General features: G+C 38.6%; 2 protein-coding genes across 3 annotated transcripts; one reads left to right on the top strand and one right to left on the bottom strand.

Moving 5' to 3' along the window:
- Window positions 1-2,790: 2,790 nt before the first annotated feature.
- On the top strand, window positions 2,791-5,958 carry LOC124413121 (tetra-peptide repeat homeobox protein 1-like). Of its 2 annotated transcripts, XM_046893495.1 has the most exons (4): window positions 2,791-2,817; window positions 3,754-4,031; window positions 4,062-4,188; window positions 5,195-5,958. In XM_046893495.1, the coding sequence occupies exons 1-4, from the start codon at window positions 2,806-2,808 to the stop codon at window positions 5,483-5,485; spliced, it is 708 nt and encodes a 235-aa protein (XP_046749451.1). In that variant the 5' UTR covers window positions 2,791-2,805; the 3' UTR covers window positions 5,486-5,958. The 2 variants fall into 2 exon arrangements, with proteins under 2 accessions (XP_046749451.1, XP_046749450.1); XM_046893494.1 differs by having other exon boundaries at window positions 3,754-4,188.
- A 3,329-nt stretch (window positions 5,959-9,287) lies between these two features.
- On the bottom strand, window positions 9,288-10,700 carry LOC124413123 (MAGE-like protein 2). Its single transcript, XM_046893496.1, has 3 exons — window positions 10,553-10,700; window positions 10,059-10,235; window positions 9,288-9,890 (listed from the first exon to the last, which is right to left on the bottom strand). Exons 1-3 carry the CDS (start codon window positions 10,616-10,618, stop codon window positions 9,441-9,443), a joined length of 693 nt encoding a protein of 230 aa, XP_046749452.1. The 5' UTR covers window positions 10,619-10,700; the 3' UTR covers window positions 9,288-9,440.
- Between the last annotated feature and the right edge of the window lie 2,825 nt (window positions 10,701-13,525).

The following is a 13,525-nucleotide window of genomic DNA, read 5'->3' as shown; positions in this document are numbered from 1 at the left end:
GATATCTTTAAAAAGTCTTTTTGGGCCGTATTTACATTTTATTATGGTGTAGATGTTTCGTTATGATATAATGTCATCAAATACATATATATATATATATATATTGCACACCTTGGTGATATGATAAGAATATTGCGGCTGACCATTATCTTGTATCCCATTAGCTTGAACTTGGCCCAATTTTATACTTTTTCAAGTTCTTTCAATTCTCACAGGTTCAATGCCAACGAAATTTGAATTCCACACTATATGGAAAGAATCGAAATTTTCCTCAAAATTGATTGTTATATAGCTCTGAATACTAAAGCTCAATTCTATGATTGGGAATCGTAAGCGACGATTTTTTTCTTTCATATACTTATGCAATCTAAAATTCTGGAATATCATTCATGACTCACACAGAGAAATAAAGTGCTATAGAGACAAATAAATTTCAATTATATTTGAACTTACTTGAAAGTTTATAAATGAATTTTTTTTTCAAACAATGAAATTTTTTACCCTCTTGAATCTATAATTCACTGCCAAAATTCAATTTAATTCAATTTAAATTAGAAAAGTCTTTATAGTGACTTCATTCTATTTACTTTTATTCATTTTTTACTAGGTTCATGTACAATTAAAAATTCAAAGGCATCATTCATCATGCAGCACTCGAAATTTTTCTAAGTGTTTCCTATTTTATTTCATATACCGTAAACATCTCTTCGAGGCCATCGGCAGAGAAACCAACGAATCTATAATCGATTCTGATACTTAACTGTAATTGATTGATACACCAATTGTAACCGAAATAAATTTCCCATTATATCATATCTTCTGGCGACTCGACTGTTCTTCTCTATTCAGATGACACACTTGCTACTTTTTTTGAAATGTCAAATGCAAATCATATAAAATCCATTGAAATATATTACGAAACGTTCTATGTTCGGGATCCACATAATGTTTTGAAACGTCATAAATTCTGTACCAGGCCCACATATACATATACCGGAACCATTCAACCTTCACGGACCAATTTCTCCATCGGATCGCCGATGATGTTATGCTGGCCCGAATCATATTTATACGCCATCATTTAACTTCCACCGTTTATTTCATTCATCACCGAGCAGAAAAAATGATTCCGCTTTGAAAATGAGATGCTTGAAGCTAATACTGAATACAATAATAGTATTTTAATAAACCGCATGGTTTTGAGCCATGGAAAATACAAATTGAAATTTTTTCTACCCTGTGGAAGCTATCATAGATAGCGGGGTGAACTATCGGTTGTTATTTATTTAAAAAATGTCTGTTTTGCCGGACAAATATTTTCGTCTGGCTCAATCACGATGTTAATATAACGTCGAGATACATGCTGACTTCAGATTCGCAAACATATTGATAAATTACCGCCCGGTAGATCAGTGGGAGAATTCTGAAAGTTTGAGTTTCGATATTGAAAAATTTCACTAGACTACATTACGCGTATAATGTAACGTACGTTATACACAGAATTGCGTGCCATAAATAAGATTCTCGTTACGTCATAATATATAAGTCGGTATGCAACTGCTTGCGCTGAGTAGCGATGGTTTGGAACTCGTTTAGAAATTTTTCTAGCTACCCACCGAAGAATGGAACGTACCAGGTGTCGTCTTCACACGTTTAATTTTATTGCTACTAAGCGTGTATAAGAATTAACGCAATATGTATAAGATTTGCTTGCTAGAATTCAATATTGAGCAATATATGCCTGCGTCAAATCTTGTCGCACAACTGTTAAAACCATCACGTAACTAGAATCGCGAAAATTGTCATTTGTCAAAAATTTATATAAACCTTGATTAATCGGCTTGTTAATCATCGCGTAACGCGCGCCAATTAGTCATCAGAATTGCAAAAAAGATTATTCGACTACCGGACAAATTCCTCAAATATTTACTAGTGATACCTGCATTTCGAATATCTGGTTTTAATGCGATACCGAAAATATCTTTCGGTCACCTTGTCACAATTTTTGTTTACAAGAATCGAAACTCTCGTTTATGGCCCAGAAACTGACCCTGCTACTGATGATCGTGTCTCCCCTTGGGACTCACCATTCTATACAATATGCCACTTTTATTACAAAGCTTTAACTTTATTTTCGCAAGACAAAGATCCGCCAATCCCATTTGTACCAATACCTGCTGCATTTATACATATTAATGGAAACGGCCGTAGAACTATAGAATCGTTTCACACGTCTGTGAAACAATCGGTGTTCGTCGAGGTCATGGAGAAGAGATTCTTTGTTCCCTGGACGAAAGAAAAAATTACTTTCGACATTCCACTATCTTGCAAGAAGGAACGAGAGAGGGAGTACAAAAAGAAGATCATTCTCGGTTTCAAACTGAGATACGTTAAATTGGATTGAAAAGAGAGTGAACGCGATGATTAGGAGCGAATCTGTTCGGACAAAATTATCGTAAATCACGAAGAAAAATATTAAGATAAGGAAAAAAGGTGCTGGTATCTGTGTATCGAACCACTAACTAGATTTGCATATTTTGACATTCAAGGGGAAGATTGCAAGCTTCAAGATCGGAACGTCAAGGTCCAGCACCAACCCAAAGAAGTGCAACCACGTCGATGTGTGTTATTCCGCGCAAAATGAGTATCAGGTCCTCGATGTAGATCTGGAAAAATTACGCAAGGAACGCGTCGTTGCGTCGTGGCCCCCCGGGAAGGTACCTCCTGCGGAGGGTTTGCGATTCGTATAAAAGAGGACCATCTCCGAAGAGTCTTCAGTTGCAAGCTCGAAACAAGCACAGCAGCATGAACGCAAAGGTACAATTTGGCCATACTCGGTTTAACTGTTATAAACAACAAGTGATCACATTCTAACAGCATCATAAGAGGTGTTTGAAATTCGGAACTTACGTCAACACCAAACCGCGTTTTTGAGAAAGCCGTTCACCAAGAGATTACGAGACTACGATTTCGTGACAAAACTAAGGCCGTTGTCAACACGCGTTTAATACTGACCTTTCGTTCAGCGGTTCTTGATCTTAGAAACTGGATCAATTACCAGGAGACGTTTTAACACTAATCCTACCGGCACTTTATATATCCTTATTCTTCCCGTAGTAAAACCGGTCACTTGACCGGGTCTAGTACGGTTAGTTTTAAAGATCTTGGCGAATGCTGATCTATACAAACTCGGATTAGATTTATATTTTTACAAATTGTAGAAATCTTACGAGAAAAAAGAAATGAAAAAAAATTCGTATTTTCACTCATTTTATAACTGTTTTCTAAATAACGGTAGTTAAAATTCATTATATTGTTTTAATCATCTGTACTTCACGATAGTAACATCAACCAATGATTATATTCCAGAAAATGATTCGGTTGTCACGTGATTCTGACTTGATTCTTAATATGATTACAATTCTTGCATTCTCTAGCTCTTCAGAAACGAAGTATCTTAAGTCGTCGGTCTTTGTATATTAGAATGTTTGTCACAAATGTTTAAATTTAAAATTGAAATTACTCTTTTTTCCGAAATAACCCTGTCAATGGAGCATTGTGTAAAAACTTGTTCCTATTCGTACAAAATTCTGACATTGAAATAAGAATCGACCTGAAATCAAATGCTATAAGCATTCATTCGTTCGTTTCTAACAAACGCTCATTAATTGCAGTTTCAAAAAGCGTTCCTAGAGCACACTCGTACATAGTCTCGCTATCGTAAACTAACCTAATCTAAGACGCATGTTTCAGGTGATAATTTTTTTCGCCCTCGTGGCCCTCGCCGTTGCGGAGGAACACAAGCCACAAGCCAAGCTTGAAAAAGCAGCTGTAGCACCAGTTGCCGATGCTCCCAAGGCTGCAGCTAAACCAGCGGACACGAAGAAGGACAAACGAGGACTTCTTGGATTCGGCTACGGATCCGGATGGAACTCCGGTCTCGGCATCAACAGTTACTCTTCCCTGGGATCTAGCTACGGATCTGGCTTCAACTATGGATCTGGTCTCAGCTACGGATCTGGTCTCGGCTACGGATCTGGACTTGGCTACGGATCTGGTCTCGGCTACGGCTCCGGTCTTGGTTTGGGCGAAAGTGTCAGCTCAGTGACGATCACTAAGGAAGTCCCAGTGGCGGTTCCCCACCCAGTTGCCGTCCCCGTTGAGAAGCACGTCGCCGTTCCCGTAAAAGTGAGTGACCGTCAATTGCACTCTCTGCTTAAATTCCAACCTGATCCCTGAACCACTCCCTTCCATCTTAAAACGAGGAATGGAATAGCGTTACGACGATGGAGAGATCGTTGGCGTGTCTTAAGGAAGGGAAGATGTGGCCCAAGGTAGCGTACGCGGTTCACCAAGGAAGACCTCGGACTCGATCCACGCTCCATTAACCAGACGCTTATTACTTCTCGTTCCTCTACGCATGCTGAAAACACCCAATCGCTGATTCTCATCCTTACGCAATAGCTTGAATCGCCCTGTTATGCTAACGTCTTTACCAGCGTGAATTGAATCGCCTGCGTGAATGATTAGAGAAAAGAAACGATCATTCTTCTTGTCGCACTTCCTCGCTGGCTCCGTTGCCAACATTTCAATGTGTCCAATCAGGATGGTAGAGTGACCATTTTTTAAACGTTGACATTCGGTTGGTTACCACTTGTTATTAAAATCACTGCTTTGAGTAAATACACTTAGCTATAATATAGTACAAAATTTTTCAGACGTACGCAAGAAGCATGTTTGAACATTTCGATTGTACAATAGCACGTTGCAAGAGTCTAAATCCGCAATATTGTCTGTATACGTGAGTGAAAGTCATCAAGATGTAATTTCCTTTCACAGGTTACATACTCGTGATCAATAACTTGACATTCTAATCATTCTTTGACTCTCAAACCAACAAGTCATCACCTGTACTTCAGGTCCAAACTGCCACTATTACATTTGTCATAACTTTTCTCTCCAATGTCGCCTAAAACTTCGAATGGCCCCAGTGGTCCGACTTTCCCAAACTCAGAGTCCATTCACTATGATCCAATGCCTTAAAAATACCCATAATAGTATAAAACGGTTGCGCAGCAGTTGGTGTGTCACCAGCCTGTCTGGCTTATTGTCACTACCTCATTAAGTAATTTACCTTAGTTCTACATGTAATTACAGATCCAGTGTAATATCGTATTTTCTCTTTACCCCCCAGGTGCCGTACGCGGTTCCTGTCGACAGGCCATACCCCGTCCATGTGCCAAAGCCATACCCAGTTGAGGTCACCAAGCACGTACCCTACCCGGTGGACCGTCCTTACCCAGTCCCCGCTCCGTACGCCGTCAAGGTCCACGTTCCAGCCCCTTACGCAGTTGGAGTGCCCCAGCCCTACCCTGTCCCCGTTGTGAAGCACGTCCCAGTCGCCGTTTCGCACCCAGTTGTCGTCGAGCGTAACAACGGATGGAACTCAGGATGGTCTGGTGCGTCCAGCTACTCATCCTGGTAAACGTGAGTCTCGTTGTGGAAGGAGCACGAATCGGAAACTGTTTTATTCTACGAATTGATTGTGCCGATTGCACAGACTTCGTTTCCACGAAGAACCGGTTGCTGACTTATTAAAGGAAACGGAAGCAGGGATAAGGAAAAAAAGAGAGGAAGCCTTGTCCTGGCTTTTGATGGTTTTCTAACACCCTCAATTCGTTGAATTGAACTATGAATATACAAGTGCTCCTTATTCGGACATTCGAAATCGTTCAGGGCAATAGTGTTTATTTTATTAATGTTCTCATTCTTTCGAAACTTTCATTCGGCATGTATGTACATTTTTCTTTTATAAAAAAAAAAAAAAAAAAAATATACATTCATGCACGTGTTTTATACATTGCGATGCCTTTTGCATTATACATACACGTACTACGTGTGTTAGATATAATAAGAACTTTGACATTCCTGTTCAATAAAAAATGTTAAATATACATGTGAGTGATTTTTTTCGAACCAATTGTACCTTTGTTCCTAAATATTTGAAATCAACGAGTCAGCACATTCGAAAGAATTAGTTTTAGATCCGAAGATAGTCGAGCACGTGCCGAAAATTCTCGATTTAGTAAACGGTATGACTCGAAATGAAAATATTTTATCTTCTCGATTTCGTAATAATAGTTTACGAGTAGCCTGAAAAACAATCAAAATATCATGAAGTATCTGTAAACAACGATAAGATCAATTTCAAGGTATGTAGACCTCACATTACTCGTAAGCATTCCAAAATTTGATATACAAATCTTCAGTGATGATCTTCGATGCAGGAATATTTTAATACTGGAGACCTGCATAGTAATTATCTATTGTTTATATTTACATTAATCTTGGAAGCAGTGAATGGGATCGAAATGATTTTATTTCTGTTGACTTTCAACAAGAAAGTTTCGCATTGAATTGTTATTAAAGTAATATATTTATAAAATGCGAAAATTTTCCTAAAAAGGTGATGAAAAACATACCAACATACGAACAAGTTCTTGAAAATGGTTCCGCATTTAGAATTGCTTCAAAATGGTTAAAAATCTGGTATGTTGGTTCAATACCATTTTGTGATGACGCATTCTCGACAATCTTTCCGAAACACTTTTTTAATCACGCATTATGAGCGTATATTTCATATTTCGAAATTGCACTGAGCTACTATTGTTGACTTTCTAAAGAAAAAATGCCTTCGAGGGGTAAAATTGAAATAATCTACGGGCGTTTAATCACCTAAGCCGATTTTGAATAAAAAAAATCGATATCTGAACACTAATTTATAATTTCGTTTTCTTTTTCTGATAAAAATCGTAGTGGCTCATGAAAACGTTACTTTGATAAATACTTTAAGTGCAACTATAAATATAATTTATTATATATAGTGAACAAATATATAAAAGTATTTATTTTCAGCTCACCAACATCCTTCGATTGCGAGAGAACATCAACTGCGTTACGGTGGGCAAATAAATATTACATTGAATAGATACATTCGGTTATTCTTAAAAACTCTCCGCCTAGTGCCAGCGGATAGGCAACCGAAGTTACATTTGGGATCGGTACAACCATTTCTGAAAACATTTAACTTGGTAAATGACGCAGACTCGGTCACTCACTGTCTAATAAGAATATGTTTTGAGAAATAACAGTACACACTTTGAATGTAGATTGAATTGCCTATCTGCTGGCGCTGAGTGGAGAGTTAGTGAGAGTTCCAGCCTTCGAAAATTTTGAAGATAGTTTGAAAACCAAAAATTGACTAAGAGTTTATTTATCGTCAGCTGAGACAACAAACGAATTTAATCTTTTCAAATTGCTATTCTTAAGTATCTGGATCCGGAAAAAGATCTATCATTTGAAATAAAAATTTTACCATTGAAGATGGGTGTGGCAGTTGAAAGATTAACAACTTGACCACAAAGTAGTCATCAGCTGCAGTCACGTCAGAACTGGATCATTGTGGGAATCAAGATTCAAAGCTGAAGACGCATTTTAATGGGAGTATCATGCACGCTCTTTTGTTGCATACGTTGTGAATTTTGTGGACAAAAATAGGCGTACCTAGGTGAAATTAAAACGTAGGAAAAGTTAAGGGGGAATTTCTACGTTTTGGGTAAAAAAAAACGTTTCTTACGTTCACATGGTTGTTGTATATGATTTGATTATGAGACTTTCTAGGACAAACACCTGAAAGAAGTTATGCGAATAGTTTTAAACAAAATGCGGTAATTATGAAGATTTTCAGTCACGATTTTCAGTCACGCAGGTCACTGTCATCTGCGGAATTATTCACCACACCTCGATCTGCAGAATATAAGTATTGAAATTTCACATATCGTCCAGACTAATTATTCAAATACGTTGTTAAAAAGTTAATAAATATCTGGTAAAAAAGTTCATGCTGTATTCTCATGTTTTTTAAAACATATTTGTTTTATCTGTATCTAATGATTGATACATATATCAATCGTTAATTTCAGTGTTTTTAGAAATATCCCTCGAATCCAATCGTGGTATAAAGCAAAGGTGAATGTATTTCAAGCTCAAAAAAGTTAGTTGCTATCGGGTAATGAATAATGTAGTTTTATTGATCGATGAAAACGACATCTTACACGGATAGACATATTTTGTTTGTCTCCATCGATTCCTTCAAACTCTTGATACACACTAAGGTTATTATCGAGAAAATAATTAGCATTTGGAGAGAGTTGACGGATGAATAGTGTTTAATTCTTATTGTTAGCAATGACGTGGACTTCAAATTATGATATGACAATCTAAAAATGAATTCACAAGTTTTTAAAAAACAATACTCAAGGTATTGTGTACGTTATTGTATATTGATAAATCAAACAGTGACTCTCCCAGAAATTGCGACATAAGATTTAGAATAAAAATAAGTGTGCTCGAATATTTTTAGTAAATAGATATATGAGCCGAGCAAAATTTCGTATATCTTTTTGAGACTCAGATTATCATCAACAGAAAAATCTATCAGAAATTGAACCCCAACTGATCTTCTCAAGGATATCTCATCAATCAAAACTTTAAATTGGGAAATCATGATGCAAACCCGTGCGTATTTCCTAGTAACAATTGCTAAAAAAAATCATTTTTCACGTGTACCAACTGTAATTTCGAAAGTAAGCTTCATCCACTTACAATTTGAAGCCTTACCAGAAACTGTAACTTTCAACCAACACACTTCAATCTATATTTCAACGGTTTCATTCGCTGGGCGTTACTTTTTTACTCACCCAGCCATGGTTTGATCCAGATCATACTATCGGTAGACAGTAGAAAGTTGGACGTACTGACAACGAAGACCGGTTTTACTGTGATCCTGTCCAAAGGCAAGCAAACATACGTCTGCGTTGAACGGATTGCATACGTTCAGGCTCACGAACAAAGTTGCTCCGACCAGCAGTAAACAGCTTATTACGCTCGACGTAATTCATGAAATGTTATCATTGATCTAATGGCATATCGACAGTCTTGAATCTCGATAATTGCACAAAGAAACTTAGATTGATACTACTAACGTTTCACCATCGTGCCGACACTTGTCAGTATATCACGGAAGTTAGTTAGGGATAGCCTAAGGGAACACAAGGCCATTGCGAAGTTCAAATACAGATCCCATGGGAGAAAATTGTCTAGCTTTCTTACTGCAGGGCCCAAGTATGGCTGACCGACCAATACCTTCTCAAGGATGAAATCCTAACAAAGGTTATCGGTGCTCGGAGCAGCGCCAGACATGACAGGGTGTGATGACCAGCTAAGAGTTTCTTGGGTGCCGTAAATGCACTAATTTTTATTAGAAAAACACATACAAAACAAAAGCCCTACAGGGTGAATCAACAAGAAACATTACAAACAAAAACTTAACGACGACTTTGGTCACGGCGATAGATTCGTCCTTTAATCCTTCCTGGGAGTCAGTGCTGGGCCGAGTAGTCCGGCTGAGATCCGTGGAAATTTTCATTTCCGTAATTTGAGCCACCCTGGTGGCTACCCTGATCATAATTTTGTCCCTGAGACTCGACGGTGTATGAATTGTAGCTCTGTTCTCCGTGGCCGGTGCCTTCGTCGCTGCCACCGCTGTATCCACCTTGCTCGTAACCGGTCGACTCACTATGCTGTGGGTAAGGTACCGCATGGGGCACCGGATACAGGACTGGTTTGTTTATGGCAATCGGATGTGGAACTGCTACTGGCTGCGGGAAAGGTACTGGCTTCGAGACGAGGAGGGGTACTTGTTGCTGGAGCTCGTAAGGCACCGGCTTCGATATCTCGATCGGAATGTGATGGGGCACCTTCACGATCTGAGGCACAGGAACTGCCACTGGATGGTTGACCGGTACCGGAACCGGGATGTGTTGAGGAACCTGGTGAAACACGAATTGATTTAAGTAAACTGGTGGTGACACGGAATACGGTGGAACAGTGGGATCGGTATGCCATGAAGCAGATGAATCAGAGGTTCGTTTTTCAGAACAAAATCGCCAGCAAAATGGCAGTTCAGTCAGAAAACTTCAGGAGGATTGTAGACTCACCTTAACTGGGTAGGGCACAGGAACCTTGACAGCCACAGTCTTTGTGATCCGTATGATCTTAGTGGGTATTTCCTGGAGATGCACAGACTGCGAGAGGAACTTAGGTTGAACTGAGAGTCCGTGACCTCCGGAGTAGTAAGACGCCTTCGCCGTGGCCAAAGCCACCGTCACCAGAAACTATGCGATTTCAAACAGTTCAATATCACTACTTGCATAATTTTCTTGGCAATATGACAGGGAAGGAACTATTGGGGTACTGGACACCGGATGGGCTCGTTAATTTGGGCATTAAGTAAGTGGAAGTGACTTGAGTGAATACGTCAAGTCAGTATATCAATATATCAAGAAATTGGTACGAGAAATGTGGATAAATATTCGAAACTTCCGGTGAGTTAAATTTTTTATCAAACTAATAATATGGCAAAATGGTAAAATCGTGTTGCTCTTGAGTTTTAGAAGAAATAGGGGTTAAAACTGCTTCGTCGGAGACTTACAAATCGGAACATGATTGCTTTTGAGATTTGGGTGGTATTTACAGTGAGGCGAACTTCACTGACCATTTCAGAGCGTCCAGTGGCTTATATATGAGGACCTTCACCGTGACAGATCAGAAGAAAGCACTCTCTATCTAACTGACTTGCCTACGTTCGCAAGTGTCTTCTTTTTTCCGGTAACCGGGTTCGTCGCCCGCTCACTTGCCGTTTCCCGTCGAGGAAGAAAGGTCTCCTACTCCTCGTCGCGAACTCCCAGCACCTTCTCAACCTTCTCCGGTCTCCGATTCCTTGCCTGCAGCTTACTGCTTCTTCCCTTCTCCATGGAGACTGGATTCGAGTGCATCCGAGTGTGTCCACTAGTCATTATACCTGCAAGAAGTACGCTACAATTATCGAAAGAATGCTGCTTCGATAGTATCAACGAGACAATAGCTCTCAGTAACACAGTGAAACGTATCATGCGTTCAATTTTTTTGAAAAAATTAAGTTCATCGCACGATATTCCGACAAGCAGAAATTATGATAACTTTCTGACTTGCTCAATTATCATATTATTAAAACAAAAATTACAAGTATTCACTAAGAAAGAGTATTAGAAATGAGATTAACGCGAGTCAAACCATTTCTAATTCAAAATATGCTGTACAAAGTTTGGTCATTTTTGTCTCCTTAACAAGCATGTTCTGCGAGCCTTTTTCAACACTAAGGTTAATTTAGAGAAGACTCGGAATGTCATGGCTGAGTTTCCCATAGATACTAGAAAGTTCGCATGAGTTAAATGTCGGTTTATTCACACAATTTAAAACGAGTAATTCTCCAATACCCCTTGCGACAACGTCACGTTCAATTACAAGCTGATAGAACCAACACACGTTATGTGTTTTTACCTGCAATAAATTCTCTTCTGGTTCCATGCCATTGCACCCGAATTATGGATGTCAAAGCTAGTGCAAAACTCAAAGCTATTTCTCTTACAGCTATACTATGTGTCTGCGAATTTGATTGGAGATCTCTTCAACATTTTCAAAGTCATGTCAGTGTCCGAATCTTTTAAAGAATTGACTCTAAATAAGACTCGTTTATAAATATAGTCCAACAATTAAAATCACCAGCGCTTGGATAAGTAACGGTGCAGAATTCGCGGAGGAACTAAACCACGCCCACATTATGAATTTCCGCACAATTATGCACAATAAGGAAGATCTCATGCGTGTATCAGAAACCGGAAATTACACTGAAATTGATGAGTTCCGTTTTTGCGGTTTGAATCTAAGCCTGCAGTCTGTACAGCATGTCTGTGCAACTAGATAGTAGGTAAAGGAAATCGCATGTACGATTATCTTTACCATTAATAGAATAATTTTCGTCCCTGCCTTGAGTAAAGTAATCAACAATTACTTCGTCAGTGAAAGTGCAGATGACCACAGGCTTGCGATAAGCAGCCGCATTCGCGTTTTGATTAAAAAGTGAAAATTCGAAAAACATTCGTCAAGACGAACTTAATCTAAGACGAAACCAATATCGAGGAAGAAATGTTTCGGTGCAGAAGGGAATTTTAGAGAGCAGCTCGCTGAACGTCAGGTGACAACGAGGACGAGTTTTTTCTGTCTTCGTACCTCCATTAAATCGCGATATTTTTTGCCGCAATAATGGGCGCGAGATTTGAATTGCTCGACACTGGTAAGAGCTGATCTGCCGGCAGCAGTACTCCTAAATTTTCATGACTAACGACGCCATTCTGTACGAAGAAAGCAAAAAGTATGATAAAAAGATGAACGATCGCCGATCAATTCTTGTCAGTCCGGTAACGGAGCGCAAACCAGCCGTTGAATAAAAGCAAAAGTTGAACTATTATTTATCCCGTGATCTTTCTCCTCTCACTTTCGCTTGTGAGGTGTGCACCTATATTTACTCAGTTTCGATACGGGCTAAAAACATGCAATGACGGTGCGCAAATGCTGGACACTAACGATCCAAGATCAATGTCAAGCGGTACAGGTAGTACTGATCGACAACTAGATCAAGATGAGGAGAAGGATTTTTTTATTTTCTCGTTACAGCGCCGAGTTTAATTACTTACAATAAACACCAAGTTGCACTTTATCTGACCTAAACCAACAGTGAGAGGAACCGAAGTAACTGGTTCTAAAATCTGCTAGTAAACATGAATGAAGCAACACCCTTATTTTGTAAGAAAAACGAATCTGAGCAAATTCGAATAACACGAGACAAAGTGTCAACATTTTAAGAAAAGGTTTCAGAAGTAGAAAGTTTGCAATGATTAAACTCTGGTATTTTTTATCACATTCTAAAATCTTTATGTCGATTTTACTCACTGATTAGAACCCTGCGAATTTTTCAAGAAACATTTGAGAAACTTTAGATGGCAATAAAGTTAAAACGCGCGAATGTAATTGTTGACCAATGTAAGTTGTACCGAACTCATATTACTCAATACACAAATCTGTTTTTATCTACTCTGGAGACGAGCAGTGAAAATTTTTTTAGGCGATCTCTGGAGATATCTATCGAGAACGATATATGCCCCAAGACATTGAAAGTGGATACGAAACACCAGATTTTAATCATATTTAACGTTGTAATTATAAAACCTCTCCTTAAATTCCTAATATTTTAGCTTGTGATGATCGAAATTGTTTAGATTCGTTTCTTTGCATAGTATAATGATCTTGTTTCATCCACGTTTTCTATCATCGACGCAAATAACATTGCTGTAGATTTTTAGAGTTTTTTTTCATTTCCACCTTTCAATTCAAAGGCCCCGCCATTCATCCTTAACCGTGTTCTGATCACTTCAAGTCTACTTTTGCTCTTCTGTGATGACTTCTGTTCATAGCTTAATCGAAATCGGAACTAAACAGTGGAAATAATACATTTCAATCTGATATGCGATTGACTTTGATCTGCATTTATAATGATGATATTACAAAGATTTGATATCAAATCTCAATG

Source organism: Diprion similis, chromosome 12 (genome assembly GCF_021155765.1).
Source record: "Diprion similis isolate iyDipSimi1 chromosome 12, iyDipSimi1.1, whole genome shotgun sequence".
NCBI classification, from domain to species: domain Eukaryota; kingdom Metazoa; phylum Arthropoda; class Insecta; order Hymenoptera; family Diprionidae; genus Diprion; species Diprion similis.
Note: the sequence above shows the minus strand (reverse complement) of the source record. Positions and strands in the feature narration are given on the sequence as shown.